Here is a 26,118-nt window from a genome sequence, read left to right on the forward strand (position 1 = left end):
GTGGCTACAGTTATACTTCTTTTCATCTTAAAAAGAAACAAGGTAAACCTTGCCAATAGTATTGTACAAGTGAGCTTATGTAAAAGATAAATGCACACAGAAGCACAAGCTCACAGCTATTTTATATCATGAAACGGCATGAGACGCTGCCTTCCTGGAGTCACTGCCTTAAACTTGAAACCATGGGAAACCGGGATGGCAGCTCAGGGAGCTGGAACTTGTGAATACTTGCGTGAACGGTCCAATACCATCAGAAGTCAATGAAAACAAAGGACGTTTTTCTGTTCAGATTCCTCCTCTGCAGATCACACATTCTCTCCATTGCATTTTTTTTTTATTCCAGGTGGCTTATCACCCCTGACTATTCCAACTGGTTCAACATCCTTCTAGAACCAGAGGCCTTTGATAAAGGCTGCTCATACAGAGATGAGTTATGGAGTTATTAACCCCCATTAATCAAGCAACCCTTATGGGCAAACACAGACCCCTCCCTGTATGTTGTAACTACTAGACCTACAGCCTGCACTAGGACATGCCACCATCAGGGCAGGAATGAGTGCTTTCCCTCTTGGGATAAAAGCACCATGATTCACTAGTCCTAGCTCTTTTCATCTGCCTTGTTGGCAGCCTGTTCTGTCCACAGGAGACATCTCCTCTTTTTGTTCGCATGTGGAACCTACCCTTCAGAAAGAGCAAACATGAACTTACGCAGGACTCTGGCTGAGGGGGTCACTGGTGAGGTACCAGTCAATCAGCAAATGAAGGCTGAAGGCGGAGATGATGAACTTCACAGAATGAAGGGAACCAGGCAGACATTTTCACTCTTGCCATTTATACATAAGCAAAGCATCAATAGTCAGAACATGCAATATATAACAGTTCAGCTCCCTGGAAGGCAAGAGTGGCTAGACTTTTAGGAATGGTGTGTGGTCCCATATCAGAGACAGGGGATCCCTGTGTAGCTCAGGCAGCCAGGAACCTGTAATCTTCCTGTCCCAGTGTCCAAGGATCTGAGCATTCAAATACTAACCACCACAGCCTTCTGGGGTTTCTTTGAGGACTTTTAAAGCTTTGGAGATAGGAAAATGAATTGAAGGATGTAGATTGATGTTAAGGTGATACATGATTGGACAGTAGAGAGGTAGGTAGGGAAAAGGTAAGAAAATGAAGGATGAGAAGAGATTGGGGAGAAATCAAAATGGAGCTGGAGAAAGCAGACCTAGATCCTGGTGGCCATAATTGGTGATAGGTAGAAATGAATATTCTTAAGAGATTCTATAGGTCTTTTTATCTTGTACAGAAGGGCAATTTGTATCTTTGTCCATTTGATTTAGTCTTATTGTGTAGAGGATTTATAGAGTGAGAATTTAATATATAAACCTACCATGAAAATCTACCAGGCTTTAGAATCATGTTGGTGTGAGGTGGTGGAGGAAGGGAACACGCTGGGGCAATCATATCTACCCACAGGGTGGGTGGAGTGAACTGCCTGGGAAGGGAATCACCTGGAGAGGCAGCTTATGGACGGAGTAACGGAATCCGTGCTCTAGGTTCCACACTAGCACACTGTCCTCAGAGTGAGACCGCAGGGGCAAATAAAGGGATTAGCCATTATTTTTTTTAATTTACTGCAACAAAGGAAAAATTAGAAGATCTGTTACTAACTAGTGTCTTCTGAATCTGCCTCATTAGAAGTTCTGAAGGTTTAAGAACTCAGCCCATAAGTGCAGAGAGAAAGACATGGGGTCTACATGCCAACTTAGATAAAAGGGGAAACCCCAAGCTCCAATCCTTGTGAAATTTAAGGCATTTAGAAACACTTTTGGAAAAATTTTTGTGTTTGCTTTTTGTAGATTTAATTAAGGATCCTGAAAATTTGGTTGTATTTAAGGCAGGTCCTAAGTCCAAGGACCAATATCCCTAATTCAGACAAACAGAAGGACATGGTTAGAGACTTCCATAGTACAATGACAGGTTGAAGAATGTCCATGGCTCTCAGCCACCAACAAGAACCAGGACAAAGGCAGAGATGGTGTCTTCTTCAGAGATCCCGTCAGTGACTTGATGTCCAACATTTGGCTTCCATATTCAGAAGAGGATTCATTTTTGCATTTGTTCTCTACCAGTTTCTTACAAATCAGTTAGAGTAACCTTGGGAAGTTAACAGGCAAATGGTGTGGACTAAGGGTGAAAGCCCCCCTCTCAGGTGTTACAGAACTCTGGTGACATTCAGAACCATTTGAAGCTTTTCAGGCCTCAGGAAGATATGGATAACCCATTTGAAAACTAAGCTCCTGAGAGGACTGAGTTATCCAGAGCTAGACTGAGTCTATAACATGCTGCAAACTCGAAGTTTGGGAGATTGGGCTTAAGTTTCTGTTTCCCAGAAAAGAGAACCCAGATCCAGGAACCCGTGGTCTTCCAACTACAACTGCAGGAAGCTAATCAGAGCTTTTTTCCTCGCCACCCTGGAAAATCCCCAGATCCCTAGCCAATCGCAAAAGGTACCCAGCCCAGGGAGACAGAGCCAACCAATCAAGGGAAAGAAAGATTAAAAACCACCCCCTCCTACTTTAATAGGCTTTAAATTGATCCTGCAGAGCACATACTAGAATATCCATTCCCAAACTGGGAGCATTCTGCATGCAGGAAATTTTGCTGAATAAAGGCTCTTTGCTTTTGCATACTAGTTGAGTCTGGATTCATTCTTCAGTGATAACCAGACCCTAACACTGCCTTTTATAAAAAATAGAATTTCAGTAGCAGCTTCTCATCTAGGTTACCACTCCAAATAAAACAAAGGTAAATACTGAGACTCAGAACTCCAGGAAAGACTCATCTTTAAGCTCACTCTTCATTTGTGTTCAGGAAGCCATGAAGTTCATAACAGAGACCAAAGAAACATCTTGCTGAAAGAAGAAAAGCTACATTCTGTAACACTGGAGGTAGACTTGCATTAAAACATGCCCCCGGCATTAGAAGTCACACAACACCTCAATGTAACGATTCCTTGAGAGTTTATTAATTTATAAATACTGTGTCCTATCAAAATGTTCACTTTTATTATCTTACTGGACTAAATTGTATGTCTCATATCCTTCTCAGTCACAGAGACCATAAATTAAAGTCATTTAAAATTTATACTCTTAAGAGTTCATTACCTGTGATTGTTATTACTTTCCTACCTTTGACTGGCCCATCTTTGTCCCCGACAAGAAATACTGCAACACAATCTAAATACCATCCAACTAATAAATGCTCAGTTAGAAAAATATCAAACCCTAAAGGGCATCCCATTACTCCTTGTCATCAACACTGCAAGCATGTTCCCTCCAACAGCTGAAAAACAGAGACATTGAAGATCAGAGTATTGAGACTGCAGTGCTGGTCCAGACTGGGAAAGTTATTCACTCCCTGTACCTTGCTGAGCAAAAGATTTTATAATTCTCTGAATTGTCTTGAAAAGTAAAGAGACATCCATGCTTAAAAAAAATCTGAGCAGAAATTTCACAGCAAGGGGGGCCATGGTCCCCCTTTTTCTCTATGATTGGTCTGTGTTGTCTTAGTAGATTCTGATGGCTAATCTTGGTTGTCAACTTGACTACATCTGTAATAAGCTAAAACCCAAGCCCTTTGAGCACTTCTGTGAGAGATTTTTGGACTGCATTTTTTGAGGTGAGAAGACCCATCTCAAACCTGGGTCACACTTGCTGGTTCCACTCCAAATAAAAGGACATGGAAAAAGAAACTATCTCTTCCTCTCCCTCCCTCCCTCCCTCCCTCCCTCCCTTCCTCCTTCCCTCCCTCCCTCTTTTCCTCCCTTTGCCAGTTTCACTTTTGCTGGTAAGGTAATCTATCTTGTTGCAGAGGCATTCCTTAGCTGATATTGGAACCTGTTTCTTCGGGAGTCCAACTTAGACTATAGGGATCCTCAGGACTCTAGCACCAGATTGAAATTGCTGAGACATCCAGACGCGTGGAATAAACAAGTGCCAATTCTCAGCCTTTCTGTTGCCGGACAGCCATTGCTATTCCACCCAGACCATGACCTGTAAGCCACTCTAACAAATCTCCTCTCTCTCTCCCTCCCTCCATCCTTCCCCTCTCCTGCCTTCCTGCTTTCCCTCCCTCCCTCCCTCCCTCCCTCCATCCCTCCCTTTCATCAATTGTTTCTTTAGAGAGCCCTGACTAATACCAGTCTCCTTCATTTGGAATAGAAAACAAATGTACATTTCTGACAGTGGGGACATCCCCTCACAATGTGCTGCAATGCACAGCAGAGTCTGATGAAGATGACAGGTACACACACGATGGCTTTTATTGTTGTTACTAGTATCACAGTCGCTATGGGTACCACACACTGCCGCAGGGTAAGAAGGACAGCTTTTTAGAGAGGTTGAAATTGACAAACATGTACTTAAAATGTGTATTCTCATCCTGGCTGAGTCATCTAATGCATATCTCTCTGCATTCCCTGCACGCACTGACCCTTGGGAGCAAACTTCATAAGAGCATAAAGTCATCTGCTATGTGTCACGATACCAAGATTCCTCTCCCTCCCTTCAACTCCTTATTTGGTTTCTCATAGCCTTCTGGGTGACTAGCACAGGTCAGAGATCATGAGAAGAAAGAGAGAAAGAGAAGCTGATCAGAGGTCATCACTGCACAATTATTGCCAGTGTTTAAGCCATGTAAAAGTCCCAACTTCCTAACACACAATATGACATCACAAAGTCTGTAGAATTCACAGAGTCCAGCTGTAGTGTTCTCTAATCATTGCACTGTGATCCAGTCAATCCTGAGATGTAACTGTTTTATAAAAATATATAGTAATTAAAAAATATATTTTACAAAATTTGTGTTCTCCTTAGGATCTCTATTGCCGTGCTAAAATTCAGCAACTAAAAGTAATTGGAAAGGAAGGGCTTATTTCACTAGATACTTTCCCATCACAGTCCATCTCTGAAAGAAATCAAAGCAGAAACTCAAGGCAGGAACCTGGAGGCAGGAACTGAGGAAAAAGCCATGAAGGAATACTGCTTACTGGCTTGCTCCTCATGGCTTGCTCAGCCTGCTTTCTTATAGAACTTGATCCAGTCCCTCCCCTCCTCAGAGTCCTGGCTTTTCCCTCCCTGATTTTGAATCCTAGGGGACAGTGAAGGATGACAAGTCCCACTAATGTTCAATTGAAACTGCAGTGAAATATTATCTCATCTGCTAGATGAACAAAAATGACAAAGTCTGACAATATTAGTATTTAGAGAGGATGAAGGTCACGGGGTGGAACAGTCACTAATCACAAGTGGAAGGGGGTAAGTTGGTATAACCACTCTGGCAAATAGATTCACATTACCTAATAAAATGAAAGATGCATCCAATATACACCCTAGCAATTCCATTTTTGTTATATGTTACTAAGAGTCTCAAACAGGAGCTCCAAGAAATCTGCAAAAGTGCTTACAATAGTGTTATTGGTAATTATAAAACCCTGAATATAGCCCAAGTATTCAATGGCCAACGAGAGAAAAAAAGTTTACATTCATTCAATAAATTCAATGGGGCACCAAAACAATAGACCAAAGCTAACTGTCTGAGAATGCACAGATTACAGAATGCTGGAATGATTCACTTTATATTAAAAGATTGCAGACCTAATAAGTGCTTTGTGTGGGGGCCTCATACTGAGGTAGCAAGGCCATAAAGAAGTATCAGTGAATGGTTAGCATTCAGTACAGCAGCCATTACTCCCAAGGGTGGGAATATGTCTATGGGCTGAGTTGGGGCCAGGAGACTACAAAAAGGAAGACAACATTTAGACTCTTTGGCTCGATGGAGTGACTGTTGCTTAGATTGCCATCTGTAATTTGTACATACATAGTATAGCTATATTTTGTACATGCCTGATTTCATAATGTAAAGTGTTGAAGTTGCTAGGCCTCAGCTCAGATATCTTGACTTGTCTTTAACAGTGCTTTCTATAATTTCTTTATAAACCCTTTGCATTGCCCAGTAAAGAGTGATTTACCTCCATATGAGACAACAGCATTCAGGCAAGTGCAATTTAAATCATGGATCAAGCGTAAGCCATCTCAAAAGTGGCACAAAAGCAGAAAGGGGAGCTTGGAATATTGTGCAGAAGGGGACAGGATCTACTAGGCATTTTGCAGTGATAGGGTTGGAGGATCGTGTATAATGCACATCCAAAAGCAGCGACTACTGTGTCATCTCCTTCAGCCCACATGAGCCCTGTCCCTGAGAGACTCTCGATGTAGAGCCTGTGACAGCCATTCTTAAGAACTTGGTTATAGTACGGGCTCTGGTCGTCACTTTTGCTACAGACACAACCAGGACACTGTGAAAAGAGCCCTTGCCTGGACCTCATTATGGCAGGCATCTAGACCTGCACATGCAATTCCAAGTTGTGAGCTTGGTCCAGTCCCTCCCCTCCTCAGAGTCCTGGCTTTTCCCTCCATGATTTTGAATCCTAGGGGACAGTGAAGGATGACAAGTCCCACTAATGTCCAATCAATCCATTCTGATTTTGGTTTTCATTTTTTCCTGAAAGCCTTAAACTCACACTGTGAATTTAAGGAACCTCAGAGTTCTCTGTGTCCAAGGAATTGGAAGTCCTGTGGTTTGGTGTGGAAACAAATCAGAAGGCTGGAGTGGGGCTGGATGTTTTCACATCTCCCTGTAAAAACTCTCCAAATATGTAACCGGTGCCATGAGTCAGTACCTACTCTTCAGGTCCTGAAAATTTGTCAGGCAATATTCACAAAGAGCTCAGGACTGCTGAAAACATCATGCAAAACACGCATGTGGCCTGAATATTCACGAATAAGTATGAAACATGCATTTAACCCAGTTGCATAGCACCTCCCATTTAAGATTGGCAGATTCGGCAAATAAAAATTCAGAACATACTTGAAGTTTTCCATAAGGTTGGAAGAGGTTTTAGTGTATGTTCTGAGCATCACCTGAGACATTAAAAAAAAAAAAAAAAAAAAAAAAAAAAAAAAAATCTTAAGAAATTCAAATTGAACTGAGTGACTTGTGTTTTCCTTGGCCACCCCATTTCAGATAGACAAACAGATGAACATGTTATTTAGTTATTATATTATTTTGGGGAATCTATGTTGAAGAATTCTAGAATCCTACTTTTATTAATTGGTAAGTGTAAAGGACTGGATTCACCTTAAAATTGGACTCATGTGTCCTGTTGTACATGGGTCAAGGAGCCATACCGAAACAGATATTCAAAGCCTATGTCCAAGGAGCAAAGGCTGTGTGCAGGGCTGGGGAAACCTCTTCATTTCAAAGGAATTAGGCCCCTGAGCCTTGTCCTGGCCCTACCTAGGACACGCTCCTTACCTCTGGGCATTTCTTTAAAATGCTCTGCCTCTGACCCGTCCAACAAGTTCATCAGAGAGGCCTCCTCAGAGGGCACACGGCGCCAGGACCAGCTCTGGTTCCCATGGTTGTGGAGGGGAGGAGAATATTCCAGCTCACAGGGGAAATCAAAGCTGCACTCCAGACCTGCAAGGACAGCAAAAGTCATTGAAACAAGCTGTTTCCCAAACATGAACCTTGTCTTCCACAATGCCTGCCTTCACCTCATCCCTGTCCCTGCCTGTCCAGCAGAGGCAAGATACACCTCCATCAGTGCCCCCGCTGCTGAAAGTAAAGAGAATATGTCCTATTCATCACCCATATTATGGGACAGTGAGAACCTGGGCTTGCTGTGGCTCCTGGGAACCAGGAGAAGTCTTCACTGTGGGTGAGCACAGCTGGTCTGGTAGCTGGTCTGTCTGAATTTGAGCCTGCTTCTGGTAGTTACCAGATCTCTGGCTTTCGATCCCCCTCCTCCCTGTTCACTGGGAGGGACAAAATAAACCTTAAGAAGGTGTTCAGGCCCTGCCCTGTGCTGTCTGACTGTGAAGTCCCAGACTGAAGCAGACCTACATGTTACCCTAGCCTTGCTTTCCTTCCATCCTGCTCTCTTCACCTCTACCTCTGCAGTCACCAACACGGACACACTGTGAGGAACCTGGCTTACTCTCTCCTGAAAGAGCACAAGGGTCAGCCACTGAGTATGGAGACACGGAAGGACAGGAGGAAGAAGCCTTGCCCTGAGACAATTGTGTTCCATTTGGGCTTGTGTTGGGGGTAATTCCTATCAAAACAGCCAAACTGTAAGTTAGAAGGGAAAACCTCAATTACATCCATTCTGTGCTGAGCACTGTACACTTATATTCAGGGCACATGGCCTCTCAGCTTCTCTTTTCTCTCCTTATCCACTGTCTAGAGTCCAACATTGACTGAAGTGCTTTGCACAGGACAGGCTCTCAGAGCATGCTGATGGATTCCCAGAGCATGTCCATAAATAGACCTCATTTAGCCATCTGCCTCTTACCCTCCTCATCTACCCATGAGGCTATGAAGAAAGAAAGGTGCATGTAGGTTCCCACAGTCCAGGCTGGGCTAGTCACTTCTTGGGTGTGGCTTTCATTTTATTTGTCAGTATAACAGAGGGTTTACTGAGTGAAACTGGCACTCCATCTTTGTTACTGATTTGCTGGTGACCTTCTAGAAGTCATTTACCCTCTCTAGGTCTCCAATTCCTCAGACAGAAGATCTTGGCCAGATGTTTTCCAAAGTTCTTTCTCTATTTAACTTTTGTAAGATTACAAAGTCCTTGCTCTTGGAAGGGTTATTGCTAATTTAATCAATCAATCTCTAGCCATGCTAATGGGTGCTAGCTCCCAATTAACATTGGTGCTTTTAAACAGCTGCTTCTGGGGCCACTGTTTCCATCTCCAAAATAAGCCTTGTACTGGGGATTTCAGAACGTAGCAGAGAAGTGGTCCTGATTCTGGCACAAGCAGCCAGTCTCTGGAAGGTCCTGTAATCATATCCATGGGCAGCTGGCCCTTCCCAGGAGTGGGACTGAAGTGATTCCCATTGACACAGCCAAGCTATCTAAGTCAGAAGCAAAACTCTCAATTACACTTCTATTAAGTATCTTTCTGCTCCTGGGCAATAGAGATTTATGTTTGATGTTTCCCAGTGACTCTGCAGGAGCTGTATCCTCTGTTTCTAAGGTTAATACTGCTTGCCCTTTCATGGTGCAGACAATTCACTTTATAATGTGGAGATGGTGCCTTGCTTGTGTTGACAAGCCACCTGATGCCTTTGCAACTTATCAGCACTGAAGATGCTCAGCCTGACTCTGAGGGCTGCCATGATGCTGTGCCTTCTGTGTGGTGGAATTGCTCTTTTTGTTAATCTCTCTTTCTCTCCATGTCTCTCTCTCCCTCTCTCCTTCCCTCTCCCATCTCTCCAGGCAGGGTCTCTTGTATCCCACATTGCTTTTCAGCTTGCCTATATAATATGACCTGGAACCCTGACACTCCTGTTTCTACTTTCTGAGTGTCCAGGTTATAGGTCTATGTCAGAGCTCTGTGTTTTTGTGAAGGTGGTGAGCAAACCTAGGGCTTTGTGTATCTTGGCAAGCACTGAATCAACTGAGCCCCACGCCTAGCCCCTTAATCTTCAATACTGGCTGGCCAGGCACTTGGCTTTGGTTTCAAAATACCAGGAAAAAAACTGGTACTGGGTTTGCTACTTTGCAATACCAAAATAGTCTTCAAAATAAATAGCATGGCAATTACACTGGACTTTGGTAGAGAGGGCCCAAATCTCCATTCACATTGGAGACTGTAAAGAATGGGAGGGAGGGAGAGCTGCCGGCTACCGAACAGTGACAATTACCAATGCCTTCTTCAATCTCCACAACTGTCATCGACTGCATCTACACTTCTCCAAATAAAGATGTCCTATTTCTATTTGAGACAGAGGTGTACTGTGCCAAATAAGATGCTACCTGGCAAATGTACTTCCATACATATTAGACAAACAGGCCAAACAGACCCCAGACCGAGCACTATTACTTCTGGGATGTCTGGCCTCTGGGGAGTGTGTTAATCCACAGTATGTGGGTCAAACCCCACCTAGTCCAGCAGGCTATGCAAATGTCCCATCTTTCAATGGATTTGTTTTGAAATTCTGGCTTGGAGGCAGGCCCCCTTTATCTAGCACAGCTGCACTTCCTGGCTTTAAGTAGGCGAGGAGTTAATATTGCTGCTCATTTTAAGGGGAAGCTGAATTGGATTTTTCTACATTCTGATTTAATTTCTTATAAAACATTGAGAAACAGGTTTTTTCTTTTTCCCTCGTTTCTAAACTGCCTTTAATATCTTTAGGCAATAATATCATTTTCTCGAACAACATCAGGAAAATCTCAGAAACTTGAGCCTTTTCAAAGGTTCTGTATATAGTGTCCTTCTTGAAGACCTCTATTTTGCCCCCTTCTGACTCAGGGTCTATGAGGCAGAAGCTACAACCTCTCACTGAAAGTATTTAGAGAAATCAAGGGATTCATAAAAGTGTTCAACCTTTCACTGGCCTAGACAGGTCCACACCCAAGGGAAGAGACACCTAGTGCATGCCCCTTGGATTATCTGCTAGGGACTATTCTGAGTACATTTTTTTTTTCTGTCGTCTTTAATCTACAGAGCAACACTGAGAAATTGGTGGTGTTCTCTTCTCTATAGTTGAGGAAATAAAGCTCAGGACATTGACTTTTCCTGAGATGAAAACCCCAGCCCACTCACTCTGAGGGAGAGCCAGGAGACCCAGTGCTGGAGCATGATGTGGATTCAGGGTTTTCCCTTCCCCCTCCATAGCTCAGTATCAAGCTTTATGGCCAAAGACCAAATTAAGTAACTTTTGAATGTGCTGGATAATTTTAGTTGTTGACTTATCACCAGAAGCAGAAATTTAAGCATTAATGAGGCACACCTTTGGGTGTATCTGTGAGAGTGAGCCTAGAGCGGAATACTGAGGGAAGCCACATTTAGTGAGAGCAGCACCATGTACTGGGATACTTGACTGAAGAGAAAGGAGGAATCCAGCAGAGCAGAAACATTCTCTGAAGAACGTTTCATGATCAGAATACAGTGTGAACAGTTACCTCAAGTTCCAGTGGCTGCCATCTTTGTTCTCTCATGATGTATTGTAGTCACCTCAACCTATGAGCCCAAGCAACTCTTCTCTTCTTACATCCCACATCATCCAGTGAGTGTTTGGTCACAGCATAGAGGAAAGTAAGTAGGCACTGGGGATGCTGTGGAGATGGCAGTTCTTTGACAGAAACTCTGTCAACTGAGACTTCAGCACCACCCTCAGGAGACATATCTATTGCTCCTCAGTGTCAGGTGCCTTACAATGACCCTGAACTTCAGAAAGATACAGAGATTGATCTTACCGCATATATCCTTTGGTCTACAAAAAGCTGACCATTGAAAACTGACAACCAACTATCATGTGCCAATTACAACTATGAAAGAAAGAAAGGGAGCTACTATTCCAAACTGCTGAGTATGCAGCTATAATCAATCACTATTGCCTGATAGTGGACTTTCTTATCAATTCCCTCAGAAGAAAGATAATAGAATCTTCTAGAAATGATCTGCCAGAAAGGAGCACAAAGCACTATAAAATAAGTCTTTAGTAGAGCACATTTATGATGGTCCTAGAACCTGCACAAACAGCTGAAGAACCCTGGCAGGCTGTGTTCTCTAAGAATGCATTTCTGTATTCAAAACTGTAAGGAACATCCTTTCCCCTTGCCATCTCTGACTCTCCTGGACCACAGCTGCAGTTTCTCCTGGTCTCATAGCCCAACCAATGGACCTACAGACATTAGTCACTGGAAGGGGCTGCAGGTAAGTGGACCTCCAGATTCTTAAAGACGCATTAAAGAGCCCCAAGAAGAATGTGGTACAACTGGTCAAGAATGAGCTCCCTCTCTCTCTCTCTCTCTCTCTCTCTCTCTCTCTCTCTCTCTCTCTCTCTCTCTCTCTCTCTCTGTGTGTGTGTGTGTGTGTGTGTGTGTAGAGTGACTACCTGGAGGGATTGGCAATGACAGCCTACTTGAACAGTCTGAACTGAGGGTGGAATTCTGGTCACCAGCAAACTTTGAGACTGACAACAACGAATAGCCATGCCTGAAGCTTGTGCCTCAGACACCAGCAATTGAGGTGGAAACAGGGTTTCCTACCCAGGCCACAAGCCAGGAAAAAAACACTCAAGAAACAGGTCTCCCAACAAATGCAGACAGGAAGACTCGGTGTCTTTAGACTTCCCCTTGGTTGGGATTAGAGAATCCATCAGCCCTTCTTTATACCCATATGGCCCTGGGGACCCCTCAATGGCCCTTTGTGACTCCTGAATCTTTCAAGTGTTACCCAGAGATGTCCCAATGGCTTTTCAAATCACCTAAATCTAAGTCAGTTTCAAGGCAGGAAACAAGCAACCAAACCCTTTAGTTTTCAAGACAATATCTCAAAATCAGCCACTTTCTAGGTGATCTTGGGCATTTTTGGGAGTTTAAAAGAGCAATTTCACCACAAAGTTAAGCAAATATTGTAGAATTAACAAGAGTGAAACCTGAAGATCCCATGTCATTTTCCCTCCTCTCTGTCAAGGGTGTTTCAGAACTCAAGATCGTAATTTCTCTAGGGTCTTGTCTCTAGCACAAGTTGTCAACAGACTTTGGAAGATTGCTGATTTGAATTGCCAGACCCATCTTAATACAGATTTCATTTTATTGTGAGGAACAGTCTTCATGTGGGGTGCTAGACACCTGTAAAAGGAAGTAGTGGCAGATGGAGCTTTTTAGTATTATCTCTTATAACATAATACAGGCGGTTTTGCTTTTAGTAACAATCCCAGAACTAGAGACGGTTAGAACATAGAGGGAATGACATTTGAGGTCAAAATATTTTTTTTCTTCATTGGACAAACCCTTAGACCCATGCAAGGGAAAGACCCAGAGTCATGTGTGGCACTAGTTTGAGTCCTTTACACAATACAAAAAGCATTTCCTCTGATTGGACGAGGGCATTTTGAATGGCACATCTCTAGCAAGCTATAAGCAGAAGCTAGCTGAATTTCAGAGCGACTGACCATCTGCTCTTACTTCTCCTGGCTCCATTTCTTAGAAAATCTATCTGTACTCATTTACTTTATGGCAGAGACACCCCAGTGTGTTCCTGATAAGTCTGTTTCTGTGTATTTCATATGAAACCACATGAGGTATCAGGCATATGTGGAGATGCTCTTGCCATTGGCCTTTAGAAGTATCAGCATCCCAAGTGACAGTTCACTAACCAGAGCAGGAGAAACTAGTCCTCAAAACTGTCAACCTATTAGGACAGAGCCCAGCACACGAAAACTCCCCCAGCAGCTGCAAATCTTAGGGCACAAGCTAAGGTCTCATTTCCTCAAGAGATCTGTCAGAACCTCTAAACTGAGAGTCACTGAGGACTTTGGAGTCCATCTGAGATGCAGAAATGGAAGCTAGAAACATTGTAGAGCTTGCCAAAGGATGCACGGTGGGTGGGTTGCAGAAATGGCACTAAAACCATGCAGTTTTTATTATAATTACTTAAAACTTTGGTTAACAAACAAACAAAGCAATAACTTATACAATTAGGAAAATTCTCAAAAACCCACTGGTGTTTGTTGTTGTTTCTGGAAAAAGCTGGCTAAACCACACATGGCTGGGTTTCAAATATCTCTCAATGATCGAATGGCTCAATTCGCCTCCAGGAAGGCTTTTAGGTTCTCTCAAACTAGATGTGCTCTTCTGCCAATAAACTGCTCTTTGATGGTTGCTGGAAGCTCCCTGCTGATGAGAAGGTCTGTTCATAGGCCAGAAGCTACAGTGAGATTGGACTGAGAGAATGCACTAGGCTAGGAGGAAAGGGGAAAGAGCACCAGAGTCCCAGGAAAGTCTTCCCGCACTGTAACAACTGGCCTTGTGCTCGTAAGCAATTCATTTAACCACTCAAGGCTTGGTTTCCTTATCTCTGCATAGGGGAACACATTACCATGAATGAAGAGGAATAAATACTGTATCTCCTGTGAACTCTATGAGCTCATATATGGTAATGAACATAGATATGCTTTTTCACATGTGTGTGTGTGCCCGCATGCGTACATCCACTCATGCACAAGCCCACATCCCATCTGCATGTGTGCATGCACACACATGCATATCAATATATGTACATATGAATGTCTAACCTTGATGCTTGAAACAACCCTTAATTTATTTTATACCTTACTCAGTGTGGCAGGATCTCTCTTTTTTCTCTCTCTCTTACAACATTTTCATTTTTAAAAAAAGAAGCATACATATACAGATTTTTAAAGGCATTTTGACATAACACTATATGATTATTTTTTGTCAGTACTTAATTCTTTTAGAGGTTTGATAGCATGCATTGAAATCCCACTAGTTACCATAGGCATAAAGTACATGTAGGACAGAACATAACATCGAAACAGTTTTCTTGGTGAGTATAGATTAAGCATAATGATCTTTGAATACCAAATATTGCCACAAGGCTATATTCTTATCTCTTGGATTATTAGTGATTTAAGGTCCAGGTGTACCACACTCTGAGAGGGTGCTATACATTTTTTTTCCTAAGAAGGACTGAGGCTTTCTTTCTTTCTTTTTTTTTTTTTTTTTTTTTTTTTTTTTTTTTTTTTTTTTTTTTCATTTTGGCCTTTGTTTTTCTTGAGCTTCATATGACTTGTGAGTTGTTTCTGGGGTGTTCAGAGATTTTTGGGGTTAGTATCCAATTATCAGTGACTGCATATTATGTCTGTTCTTTTGTGACTGGGGTATCTCACTCAGGATGATATTCTCTAGATGCATCCATTTTCTTAAGAATGTCATAAAGTCATTTTTTCTGATAGCTGAGTAGTACTCCATTGTGTAAATATACCACAATTTTTGTATCCATTCATCTAATGAAGGACATATGGGTACTTTCCAGCTTCTGGCTATTATAAATAGGGCTGCTATGAACATTGTGGTGTATGTGTCTCTGTGTATGTTGGAGCTTCTCTGGGGTATATGCTCAGAAGTGGAATAACTGGGTCTTCAGGTAGGACTATGTCCAATTTTCTAAGGAACGACCAGATTGATTTCCAGCGTGGTTGTACCAGTTTACAACCCCACCAACAGTGGAGGAGTGTTCCTCTTTCTCCACATCCTCTCCAGCATCTGCTGTCATGTGAGTTTTTGATCTTAGCCGTTCTGACTGGTGTGAGGTGAAATCTCAGGGTTGTTTTTATTTGCATTTCCCTGATGACTAGGAATGTCTAGCACTTCCTTAGATGCTTCTCAGCCATTCAATATTCCTCAATCAAGAATATTTTTTAGCTCTGTACCCTATTTTTTAATAGGATTGTTTGATTCTCTGGCGTCTAACTTCTTGAGTTCTTTGTATACATTGGATATTAGACCTCTATCAGATGTGGGGTTGGTAAAAATCTTTTCCCCATCTGTTGGCTGCCGTTTTATTTTTTTGACAGTGTCCTTAGCCTTATAGAAACTTTGCAAACTCATTAAGTCCCATTTCTCAATTTTTGACCTTAGAGCACAAGCCATTGGTGTTCTGTTAAGGAAAATTTTCCCTGTGCCTATGTGTTCTAAAGTTTTCCCTACTTTCTCTTCTAATAGTTTCAGTGTACCTGGTTTAATGAGGAGACCTTTGATCTACTTGCACTTGAGCTTTGTGCAAGGATATAAGAAAGGGTCGATTTTCATTCTTCTGTATGCTGAGTGCCAGTTGGACCAACACCATTTATTGAAGAGGCTGTCCTTTTTTCATAGAATGCTTACAGATCCCATGTTAAAAATCAAGTAACCATATATGTGAGGGTTCATTTCTGGATCTTCTATTCTGTTCCATTGATCAACGTGCCTATCTCTGTACCAGTACCATATGGTTTTTAACACAATTGTCTTGTAATATAGCTTGAGGTCAGGGTGATTCCCGCAGATGTTTTCTTGTTGAGGATGAATTTCGATATTCTAGGGTTTTTTGTTATTCCGGATGAATTTTCACATTGCTCTTTCCAACTCTATGAAGAAATGGGTCAGAATTTTGATTGGAATTGCATTGACTCTGTAGATTGCTTTTGGTAAGATGGCCATTTTTACAATGTTGATCTTTCCAATCCATGAGCATGGGAGATCTTTCCATCTTCTGAGATCTTCCTCAATTTCTTTCTTCAGAGATTTGAAGTTCTTGTTGTTCAGGTCCTTCACTTGCTTAGTTAGAGTCACACCAAGGTATTTCATGTTGTTTGTGACTATTGTGAAGGGTAACTTTTGTGGCAAGATCTCTTAAACCCACCACTCACAGATATAGCTAATCCCAGCTTGCTGTCTGCCTTCTGTGGCTAGGATTACAGGCTGATTGTCACAGCCATCTGCCATTTTTGTGGGTTCTAGGATCCCAATTCGGGCCCTTACAATTGTGTGCCATATACTCAACCACTGAGGTATCTGATCACTTCAGGACCTTCTTTCTTAGCTGCATGATAGATGATTTACTACTTTGACTTCTGTAATATAGACATATCCTTTTGTCCTCCTTGGGGATGAACTGAGCTGACTTGAATTGCAGGACTCATGAAGAAGCTGATGACATTGGGAACCCCTTTCTCTCTCCCTGTTTTATATCAACACCTGTGGGAAAGAGGCTCCAGTGTGTCTAGGGAAGTCAGTAATACAAGAATCCTTCAAGGCACATATTCTGCCTTACATCAGGCTATGAAAATTTAAAACTTATCTTTGCCATGTATTTCAGCGAAAACCATTTACTATCATTGTTCTTGACTCTACAAAATAGTGACTAAATAGGGATGATATCATGGAACTTTCCTGAGCACGCATATATTCAATAAGTGTCCTGGATATCTGATGTAGTGATGTGCACGCAGTTTGACTTTCCATATCAGTGGGCATAACTTTGGCTGTGGAGAAAGTGGTTGCATGTGCACATGCACACACAAGTATGTACACAAGCATGTGACAGCCCATCAGTGGCGAGAATCATTCTCCATCACTCTTGCACTAATTCATTGATATAGTCTCTCAGTCAACAGAGCTTGCTGCCGTGGCTGGTTTTAGGTGGGTGCACAATGCTGGGGGCAAGGCTGTGTCCGACCTCATTTCTCTCAGAAGCGTGCGGGGAAGTGTGATGGAGTAGCTCATCACTCATTGTCCTCTGGAGACCTTAACAAACATTGTGCAACATCATGCACTCGATTTAATCTGCACAGAGCTCTGTTTCCTGATCTGGAAATGGAGTGGTGAAATAATTTCAATTTTCTTCCATACCTTCCATGCTAAGACTCACTGCCCCCTTTGGGAAGGTGGTCAAAGCAATCCACTAACGTGGCTTTTGCCAGCTGGGCAGTGGGAAGCTGGGACTCATGCTTTCCACCCCAGGCTTAGATGATTAAGGACTGCTTCTTCCTCTTCCTGGGTAATTTCCTAAAGGGACACTTGGCCCATCAGTCACCTTTGGTACTAATCCACCAGCTGTCATCAACATCTGGCGACTCACTTCATAACACTAAATACCCAACCTGGCCCCTCCCCACCCTCACTCACACCCACTATTCATTTGTCATGAAATCACCCACTTCCTTCCCATCACCCTGTGCCCTGGATGCATCTGGGAAATGATCACCCTATTCAAGACATCTGTTCTGCTCACAAGTGAGTGCAGAGAAGGGCCAAGTCTTCTTTAATAAATCAATTATATAAGTGCAGTCCTGGAGCAGGAAGTGTGGGAGCCTGAGCCCACAGAGTGGCGGTGGATAGGCACAGAAAACTTAATTCTTATTTCTCTCATCTGTGGTCATCATACTGTTTCAATCTACACAATCTATAGGCATGGAGATGAGATTCTGTCATTCATCTCAGAAAAAAATATCGTAATTAAATTTACAGATATTCTAAGGTTACCAAGCCCAGCCTCCTCATTTTATAAAGGGAACTTGGGGCATAAGACAGTCAAGTGACTTGGCCGAGGTAGCATGGACTTCAATGTGGGAAAGTAAGAGAGCTGAGGCTTGATCTCATTGGACCTTCAGTGACCTAGCAGTTTCTCTGTGAGTGAGAATGTGGGTGGTGTGGTGGGTCTCAGACAGAATAAACCAGAGTCCACAGGACATAGAGAAACCTTAGCATCCTGAGCCACTAGTCTATATGAATCTTTGTAACTGAGATGCTTGAGATGAGAGCCCTGGAAGAAACCTCTGAGCCATGTGGCATCCTTGGCAAAAGGAGAAAGCTAGTAGACAAGGGAGACCTGAGAAGGTACCACATGCTTCTCCCATCTTCTACTGTGTCTCTGGGGAGAATGTCTGCCGAGTGCTGCAAGAAAACCTGAGGCTGCCCTGGATACTCTACCTGTCACGTACCCACAGCCCACCTGATAAGATAGGCTTGCCCACATCTAAAGTATGCAGACTCAGTACAGACATGGGGATGCACAAAGAAGCTGGACAGTATGTGCATAGCATCTTGAAGACTGATAAGATTCCCACATATAGTAAAGGAATTATTGGGAAGTTTGCTGAGAATAAGTGATAAAACAAGATTTAGGCTGGACAGGGAACTATCGTTGCCTAACAGTATGTTTGTGTTCGTTTTAAAGCCATATTACATCAGATAGTATTATGATTAAAGATAAAAACACTTTCAGGCTGTGGGAGGCAAAAGTAGACATTCATGAGTTTTAAACACAAAGCTTCTGGCAGATATATCTATGACACCAAACCTCAGGCTGCTGCTCTCACAGAATAGGGGTCAGAAACCATGAATGGCACACCTGTTCTCTTAGCACATTCAAATCATTCCTCACAAAAGCCACAATAGCACTATCTCTAGGAATTGTGAACAGTGATACCTTTTTTTTTTTTTTTTTTTAAATGATTTTATTTTTCAAAACAAAGATAGATGTAAAGATTTTAAACATTTTTTGCTTAAAATTATACATTTTTGTCAGTACTGTTTTTTCAGACATTAAAATAAATTTTACATAAAACCATGTGAATATGTTTTTTAGTCGGTACTTGATTTTTTTCAAGGGCTTGACAGTATGCATTGAAAACGTACTAGTTGCAATAAGCGTAAAGTACATGCAAAACAAAACGCAACATGGAAATAGTCAAAGTCTTCTTGTTTTGTGAATATATGTATAGTTTTTGTTTTCTTTATTTCTTGGACTTCATACAGTCTGTGAGTTGTTTCTGGGGGAGTGCAAGCCTCTGGGGTTAGCATCCCACTATCAGTGACTGCATATTATGTCTGTTCTTTTGTGACTGGGTTATCTCACTCAGGATGATCTTCTCTAGATGCAGCCATTTTCTTAAGAATTTGGTTAAGTCATTGTTTCTGGTGGCTGAGTAGTATTCCATTGTGTATATGTACCACAATTTTTGTATCCATTCGTCTTCTGAAGGACATCTGGGTTCCTTCCAGCTTCTGGCTATTATAAATAGAGCCGCTATGAACATTGTGGTGCATATATCTTTGTTGTGTATTAAAGTATCTCTGGGGTATATGCCCAGAAGTGGAATAGCTGGGTCTTCAGGTAGTACTATATCCAATTTTCTGAGGTATCGCCAGACCGATTTTCAGAGTGGTTGTATTAGCTTGCAACCCCACCAACAGTGGAGAAGTGTTCCTATTTCTCCGCAGCCTCGCCAGCATCTGCTGTCATCTGAGTTTTGGATCTTGGCCAATCTGACTGGAGTGAGGTGGAATCTTAGGGTTGTTTTGATTTGCATTTCCCTGATGGCTAAGGATGTCGAGCACTTCCTCAGATGTTTTTCGGCCATTCGGAGTTCCTCAACTGAAAAAGATTTGTTTAGCTCTGTACCCCATTTTTTAATAGGGTTATTTGATTCTCTGGTGTCGAGCTTTTTGAGTTCCTTGTACACCTTAGATATTAGGCCTCTATCTGATGTGGTGTTGGTAAAGATCTTTTCCCATTCTGTTGGTTGCCGTTTTGTTTTCTTGACGATGTCCTTAGCCTTACAGAAACTTTGCAATCTCATTAAGTCCCATTTGTTAATCTTTGACCTTAGAGCTTGAGCCATTGGTGTTTTGTTTAGGAAATTTTCTCCTGTGCCTATGTGTTCTAAGGTTTTCCCTACTTTCTCATCTAATAATTCCAGTGTATCAGGTTTAATGTGGAGATCTTTAATCCACTTACACTTGAGCTTTGTACAAAGAGATAAGAACGGGTCTATTTTCATTCTTTTGCTTGTTGAGTGCCAGTTGGACCAGCACCATTTGTTGAATAGGCTGTCCTTTTTCCATTGTATGTTTACTGCTCCTTTGTCAAAAATCAGGTGACCATATACATGAGGGCTCATTTCTGAATCTTCTATTCTATTCCATTGATCCACTTGCCTATTTCTGTACCAGTACCATGCAGTTTTCAGCACAATTGCCTTGTAATATAGCTTGAGGTCAGGGATAGTGATTCCCGCTGATGTTTTTTTGTTGTTGAGGATGGTTTTCGCTATTCTAGGTCTTTTGTTATTCCATATGAAATTGCACATTGATCTTTCCAATTCCATGAAGAACTGGGTTGGAATTTTGATGGGGATTGCATTGAATCTGTAGATTGCTTTTGGTAGGATGGCCATTTTTAAGATGTTGATCTTTCCAATCCATGAGCATGGGAGATCTTTCCATTTTCTGAGATCCTCCTCAATTTCTTTCTTCAGAGGTTTGAAGTTCTTGTCATACAGGTCCTTCACTTCCTTAGTTAGAGTCACACCAAGGTATTTCATAGCTTTTGTAACTATTGTGAAGGGTACCTTTTCCCCAATTTCTTTCTCCACATGTTTGTTTTTTGAGTATAGGAATGCTACTGATTTGTTTGAGTTAATTTTGTATCCGGCCACTTTGCTGAACTTGTTTATCAGCTGTAGGAGTTCTCTGGTGGAATTTTTGGGGTCACTCAAGTACACTATCATGTCATCGGCAAAGAGTGATGTTTTTATCTCTTCCTTTCCGATTTGTATCCCCTTGATCTCCTTTTGCTGTCTAATTGCTCCAGCCAGGACTTCCAGTACTATGTTGAATAGGTAGGGAGAGAGTGGGCAGCCTTGTCGAGTCCCTGATTTTAGTGGGATTGCTTCAAGTTTCTCGCCATTAAATTTGATGTTGGCTGTTGGTTTGCTGTATATTGCTTTTATTATGTTTAAATATGGGCCTTGGATTCCTGTTCTTTCCAGGACTTTTAACATGAAGGGGTGTTGGATTTTGTCGAATGCTTTCTCAGCGTCTAGTGAGATGACCATGTGATTTTGGTCTTTAAGTTTGTTTATATGGTGGATTACATTGATGGATTTCCTTATGTTAAACCATCCCTGCATCCCAGGGATGAAGCCTACTTGGTCATGATGAATGATGGTTTTGATGTGTTCTTGGATTCAGTTTGCAAGGATTTTGTTGAGTATTTTTGCATCAATGTTCATAAGTGAGATTGGTCTGAAGTTCTCTTTCCTTGTAGGGTCTTTGTGTGGCTTAGGTACGAGGGTTATTGTAGCCTCAAAAAATGAGTTGGGTAATATTCCATCTGATTCTATCTTTTGGAATAGCTTGGTGAATATTGGTGTTATATCCCCAATAAATGTCTGATAAAATTCTGCACTGAACCCGTCTGGACCTGGGCTTTTTTTGGTTGGGAGGCTTTTGATGACTTCTTCTATTTCTTTAGGTGTTATAGGGTTATTTAGATGGTTTACTTGGTCCTGGTTCAACTTTGGTACCTTGTATCTGTCTAGGAATTCGTCCATTTCCTCCAGATTTTCCAATTTTGTGGAGTATAAGTTTTTGTAGTAGGATCTGATGATTTCTTGAATTTCCTTAGTTTCAGTTGTTATGTCACCACTTTCCTTTCTGATTTTGTTAATTTGGATACTCTCTCTTTGCCCTTTAGTTAGTCTGGCTAGGGGTTTATCAATCTTGTTGATTTTCTCAAAGAACCAACTCTTTGTTTTGTTGATTTTTTCAATGGTTTTTTTTGTTTCTATTTGGTCTATTTCTGCCCTAATTTTGATTATTTCTTGCCGTCTACTCTTTTTGGGTAAATCTGCTTCCTTTTGTTCTAGGGCTTTTAGCTGTGCTGTCAGGTTGCTGATGTGAGCTCTCTCCAGTTTCTTCTTGGAAGCACTTAGAGCAATGAGTTTTCCTCTCAATACTGCTTTCATTGCATCCCATAGGTTTGGGTATGTTGTGTTTTCGTTTTCGTTGAATTCTAGAAAATCCTTAATTTCTTTCTTTATTTCTTCTTTGACCCTGCTATCCTTTAGCAGAGTGTTGTTTAGTTTCCATGTGTATGTGGGCATTTTGTTGTGATACCTTTTTTAATGTTTAATATTTCTAAATACTTTATACATAGACAATGCATCTACATGACCACCCCATGTTTCCTATTCCTTGAGCTCCTCTCATTCCTTCCAAATTAATAGTCTCCTATTTAATTATTATTGTTAAAAGTATATACATACATGTATGTGGGTGGGTGCAAACATGCAAGCATAATCCATTGAGTCCATTTAACTTTCCGTATGTGTGTGTGTGTGTGTGTGTGTGTGTGTGTGTGTGTGTGTGTGTGTGTGTCTAGGGCTGACTTCTTGGGATTGGAACCTACAAAGGATCTCATCTGGTTCTCCCTCTCCCCAGTGACATGGGCACTTGTACCTCTTCATTTAGGGGGGAAAGAGACAGAAAGAAAGACCAGGAGTGAAAGACAGAGAATTCCTAAGAATGGGAGCCAAGATATAAGAGTTCCTTTCCCCACTGCTCTCTACTTTGCCTGTGGACAGATGCTGAGGGATCAGTGGGATGACTATAGAAAGGGTTAAAGTAGGCAGTATAGAGGCAAAGTAATGGCCATTGACTCTCAAGCTTAATTGCCAGTGTGGTGACCCCTCTGAAGTCTAGCTAGATTTTTATGTGCCCTAGGTGACTATGAGGCACCTACATTAAACCTGGCATGGAGCTCATCTCTATAAGGAGGTTACTGTTGCACAGTGTAGCTGGTTTTGGAGCAACCCAACTCTTCTGGGCCAACAGACACCCACAATGCCCAGAAAATGAGACAGATAGAGATATTGCTGGAGCTGACACATGAGGAATTCCGTGTGAATGCAGACAACAAACGAGTCACAGCATTGCCTCTGCTGTAGAGAGGTAAGATGCATTCTTTTCCAAGCCTAGGTTTCTATCTCCAGTTTGCCACTGTCCTGTAGATAATACAGTCACCTCTGGGCCTCCCTATCTTCATCAGAAAGATGAAGCTATTCAACCAGACAGCTGTGGGCCCTGATGGCTCACAATTCCTATAAATTTCTCACTGATGAAATTATTCTAGTCATCTTCCTAAATGGACTGGATAAAGTCCTACACAGGAGAGGTCTCTTCTGATGTGTGGGTTTGCATCTGAGGTCACTCCTGACAGAATATTTCATTTTAAGAGGGCTGTTTCTCATGTCTATCAGTCACTCTTCTGCATATGCTTTGGGCACTTACCTTTCTAGGTTGGTTAGAAATGATCTGTATACTGTAGCTCACGTGTCCCAAAGCTGTCAAAACAAAACTCTGCTCCTCACTCGTGGCTGCTGAATGTAATTCTTACAGCTTTAGAAGAGGGGAAAAAAGACGTCCCAACTCTCCACTGGCTATTTTGTCCTAGACATTCTGCAGTTACTTCAAATGTAACTTGTCCAACATGGACTTTACCATCTGCTCCCTCTCTCTTGGTGCCTAGATCACCTCTCGTATTGCCAAATGTTTCTCTTCTTCTCGTTTTAGTTAATGGCATCTCTCAACTCAATCACACAATTTGGCACTCCAGAAAAGATCTTGTTATGATTATGCTGTGACCAGAATTTCTTTGATAAACCTCTGCCTTCATCACTGTTCTATTGTTGTGAAGAGACACCATGACCAAAACAGCTCTTCTAAAAGAAAGCATTTAATAGAAGCTTGTCTATAGTCTCAGAGGTTTAGTCCATTACCATCATGGCAGGGAACAGGGCAGGAAGCAGCCAGGTGCTAGAAGAGCAGCTGAGAGCTACATCATGATCCATAGGCAGACACACTGGGGTTGGCATGAGCTTTTGAAACTTCAAAGCCCACCCTAAGTGACACACTTTCTCCAATGAGGCCGTGCCTCTTAATCTTTTTAATTCTCACAAATAGTGCAAATCTCTAGTGACTAGGCATTCAACTATATGAGCCTACGGGGACCATCCTTATTCAAACCATCCCACTCTCTTTATCTGTGCTATCAGAGGGAGACTCAAGTCTGAACACTTAGCATAGGCAGAAGCAACTATTTCCCTGCCCTTGTCTCTGCTTCCCCTTCCCAGTTCATCTATATTCCCATCAGAGAGCTGAACCTGGTCTTGAATATGATTCACAGCTGTGTTTTCCTTACCCAGAATGTTCTCATCACAGAGTTTTTCCTTGTTCTTGGCATCTAGGGCCTAGAGCTTAGTTGTCCTCATCTGAACAATGCCTACCTCTCTGAGTACTCTACAGATTGGATCTTCTGCCATTGTGCCCAGGGTGATTTGAACATGCCTACACAGCTGCGCTTATCACAGAACAAGTAGGCATACCTCTTCCTCTAGAGGCCCTTGAAGGAAGAAACAGAATTCCTTTTGATCTCACCATTGACATTTAGAACATAACCCAGCATACAGTAGGTGTTCAATAATGAATCTTTATATTCATTCCCTGTGTTGCTAGAGACACACTAAGTGGGGGAAATGATCTAGGCCATGTAAAAATGCAACAATAATGCTCGAGAGAAAGTCAAGATTGGGATGAGTATTATGGGATACATGTCCAGGGATGGCAGCTGAAACCATGCTAGCAGGACAAAGAATGTGTGACAATAAGAGATCAGTCAGCCATCATGATTCTCCCCATTTCTCTACCTTTTCTCTGTAACAAGTATTTCCAGTGGGTTTCTCAGGACTCTCTTTTCTCATATTTATTCCAGTAGTCAATTCTCTTCTCTTTTATTCATCTGTTTCTCCCTTTCTGCCTCTTCTTTGCTTGTGTGTCTCTAACATAAAATGCTCATTCATATTTATTCACTGCCTTTATGCATCTTCATTTTAATGGCATATGACTAAGGGGGACATTTTAAACATACTTCTTCTAAGCCAGCTGCTTTCCATTGAATTTTTGTGGATTGATTCCATTGGCTCCCAGCAGGTCATGGCCTTGAGGTGACAGATGGTCCATGTTCTTGGGTCTTGTATGACTGCTAGCATTATCGTTTCCTCTGGGATTCAGAGGTTTTGGTGAATGCATCCAGGGGCCTTTTACTTGCCATCTTGAAGATGAGAATATAGATTCATGAGCTAGTAAATAACTTGATTTCTCGGCTCAGTGGAACAGGATTGAGTGAGGAACACAAAAGGCTCTCCTAGACAGGGCAGAGCAGTCACTAAGGAAGCTTTCAGCCCTGACAGTGGTCCATGGGGGGGAGTCTGGGGGCTGCCTCTCAGTGACGCCTGAAGGCCAGAATGTCTGACTGTGGACAGTCATATTAAATATGTGATTCCAGAAATGTGATCAAACTGACTTCCTGCTAGAGTTCCAAAGCTTAAGGACCCTTTTCTTATCCATTTTTGATTCTATGTTAGGTTAATATTTTTTAAGAGGTAGATTTAATTTACCTGATCTTTTCAGTCAAAGAAACTGGTACAGTAACAGGTTGAATGGTGGTGGTAGCAGCAGGGAAAGTAATTAAAAGGTCTAATTTTTCTCTCCAAAAACACCAGCTCTTAAATTACATAGATCTCTCTGGTCCCACAAGAAGACAACGTTTCAATAGAACTTTTATTCAGATCCTAACAAAGTCTTATGTACTCTCAGATATCTGAGGACTATTTCATTTTGTAAGAGTTAATGTTGTGGATTTGAGTGAAGGGGATGGATGAATGATGGTTTGTATTTCATTTTTAGGGGTGCCATAACAAAGCCCAACAAACTGGGCTCCTTAACATAAGAAAATATTCTTCTCCTGTGGCTCTAGGGCAGGTTGTTTGAAACCAAGCTTTGTCAAGGCCATGTTGCCTTTAATGCTCCACAGGGGACATTGATCCCCACTTTTCTTTTAGCTACTACTATTGCTA

General features: G+C 41.9%; 1 protein-coding gene across 1 annotated transcript in view; it reads right to left on the minus strand.

Annotated features, from left to right (window-relative positions):
• ALK (ALK receptor tyrosine kinase) overlaps positions 1 to 26,118 on the minus strand; it is a gene marked incomplete at both ends in the record, with an annotated part of 704,256 nt that overhangs the window by 465,834 nt on the left and 212,304 nt on the right. The window contains one exon of the mRNA XM_080929282.1: positions 7,372 to 7,536. Within this exon, the coding sequence (XP_080785408.1) occupies positions 7,372 to 7,536 (165 nt within the window). The remainder of the gene's footprint in view (positions 1 to 7,371; positions 7,537 to 26,118) is intronic.

Source organism: Micromys minutus, assembly GCF_963924665.1.
Source record: "Micromys minutus genome assembly, chromosome: 1".
Classification (NCBI taxonomy): Eukaryota; Metazoa; Chordata; class Mammalia; order Rodentia; family Muridae; genus Micromys; species Micromys minutus.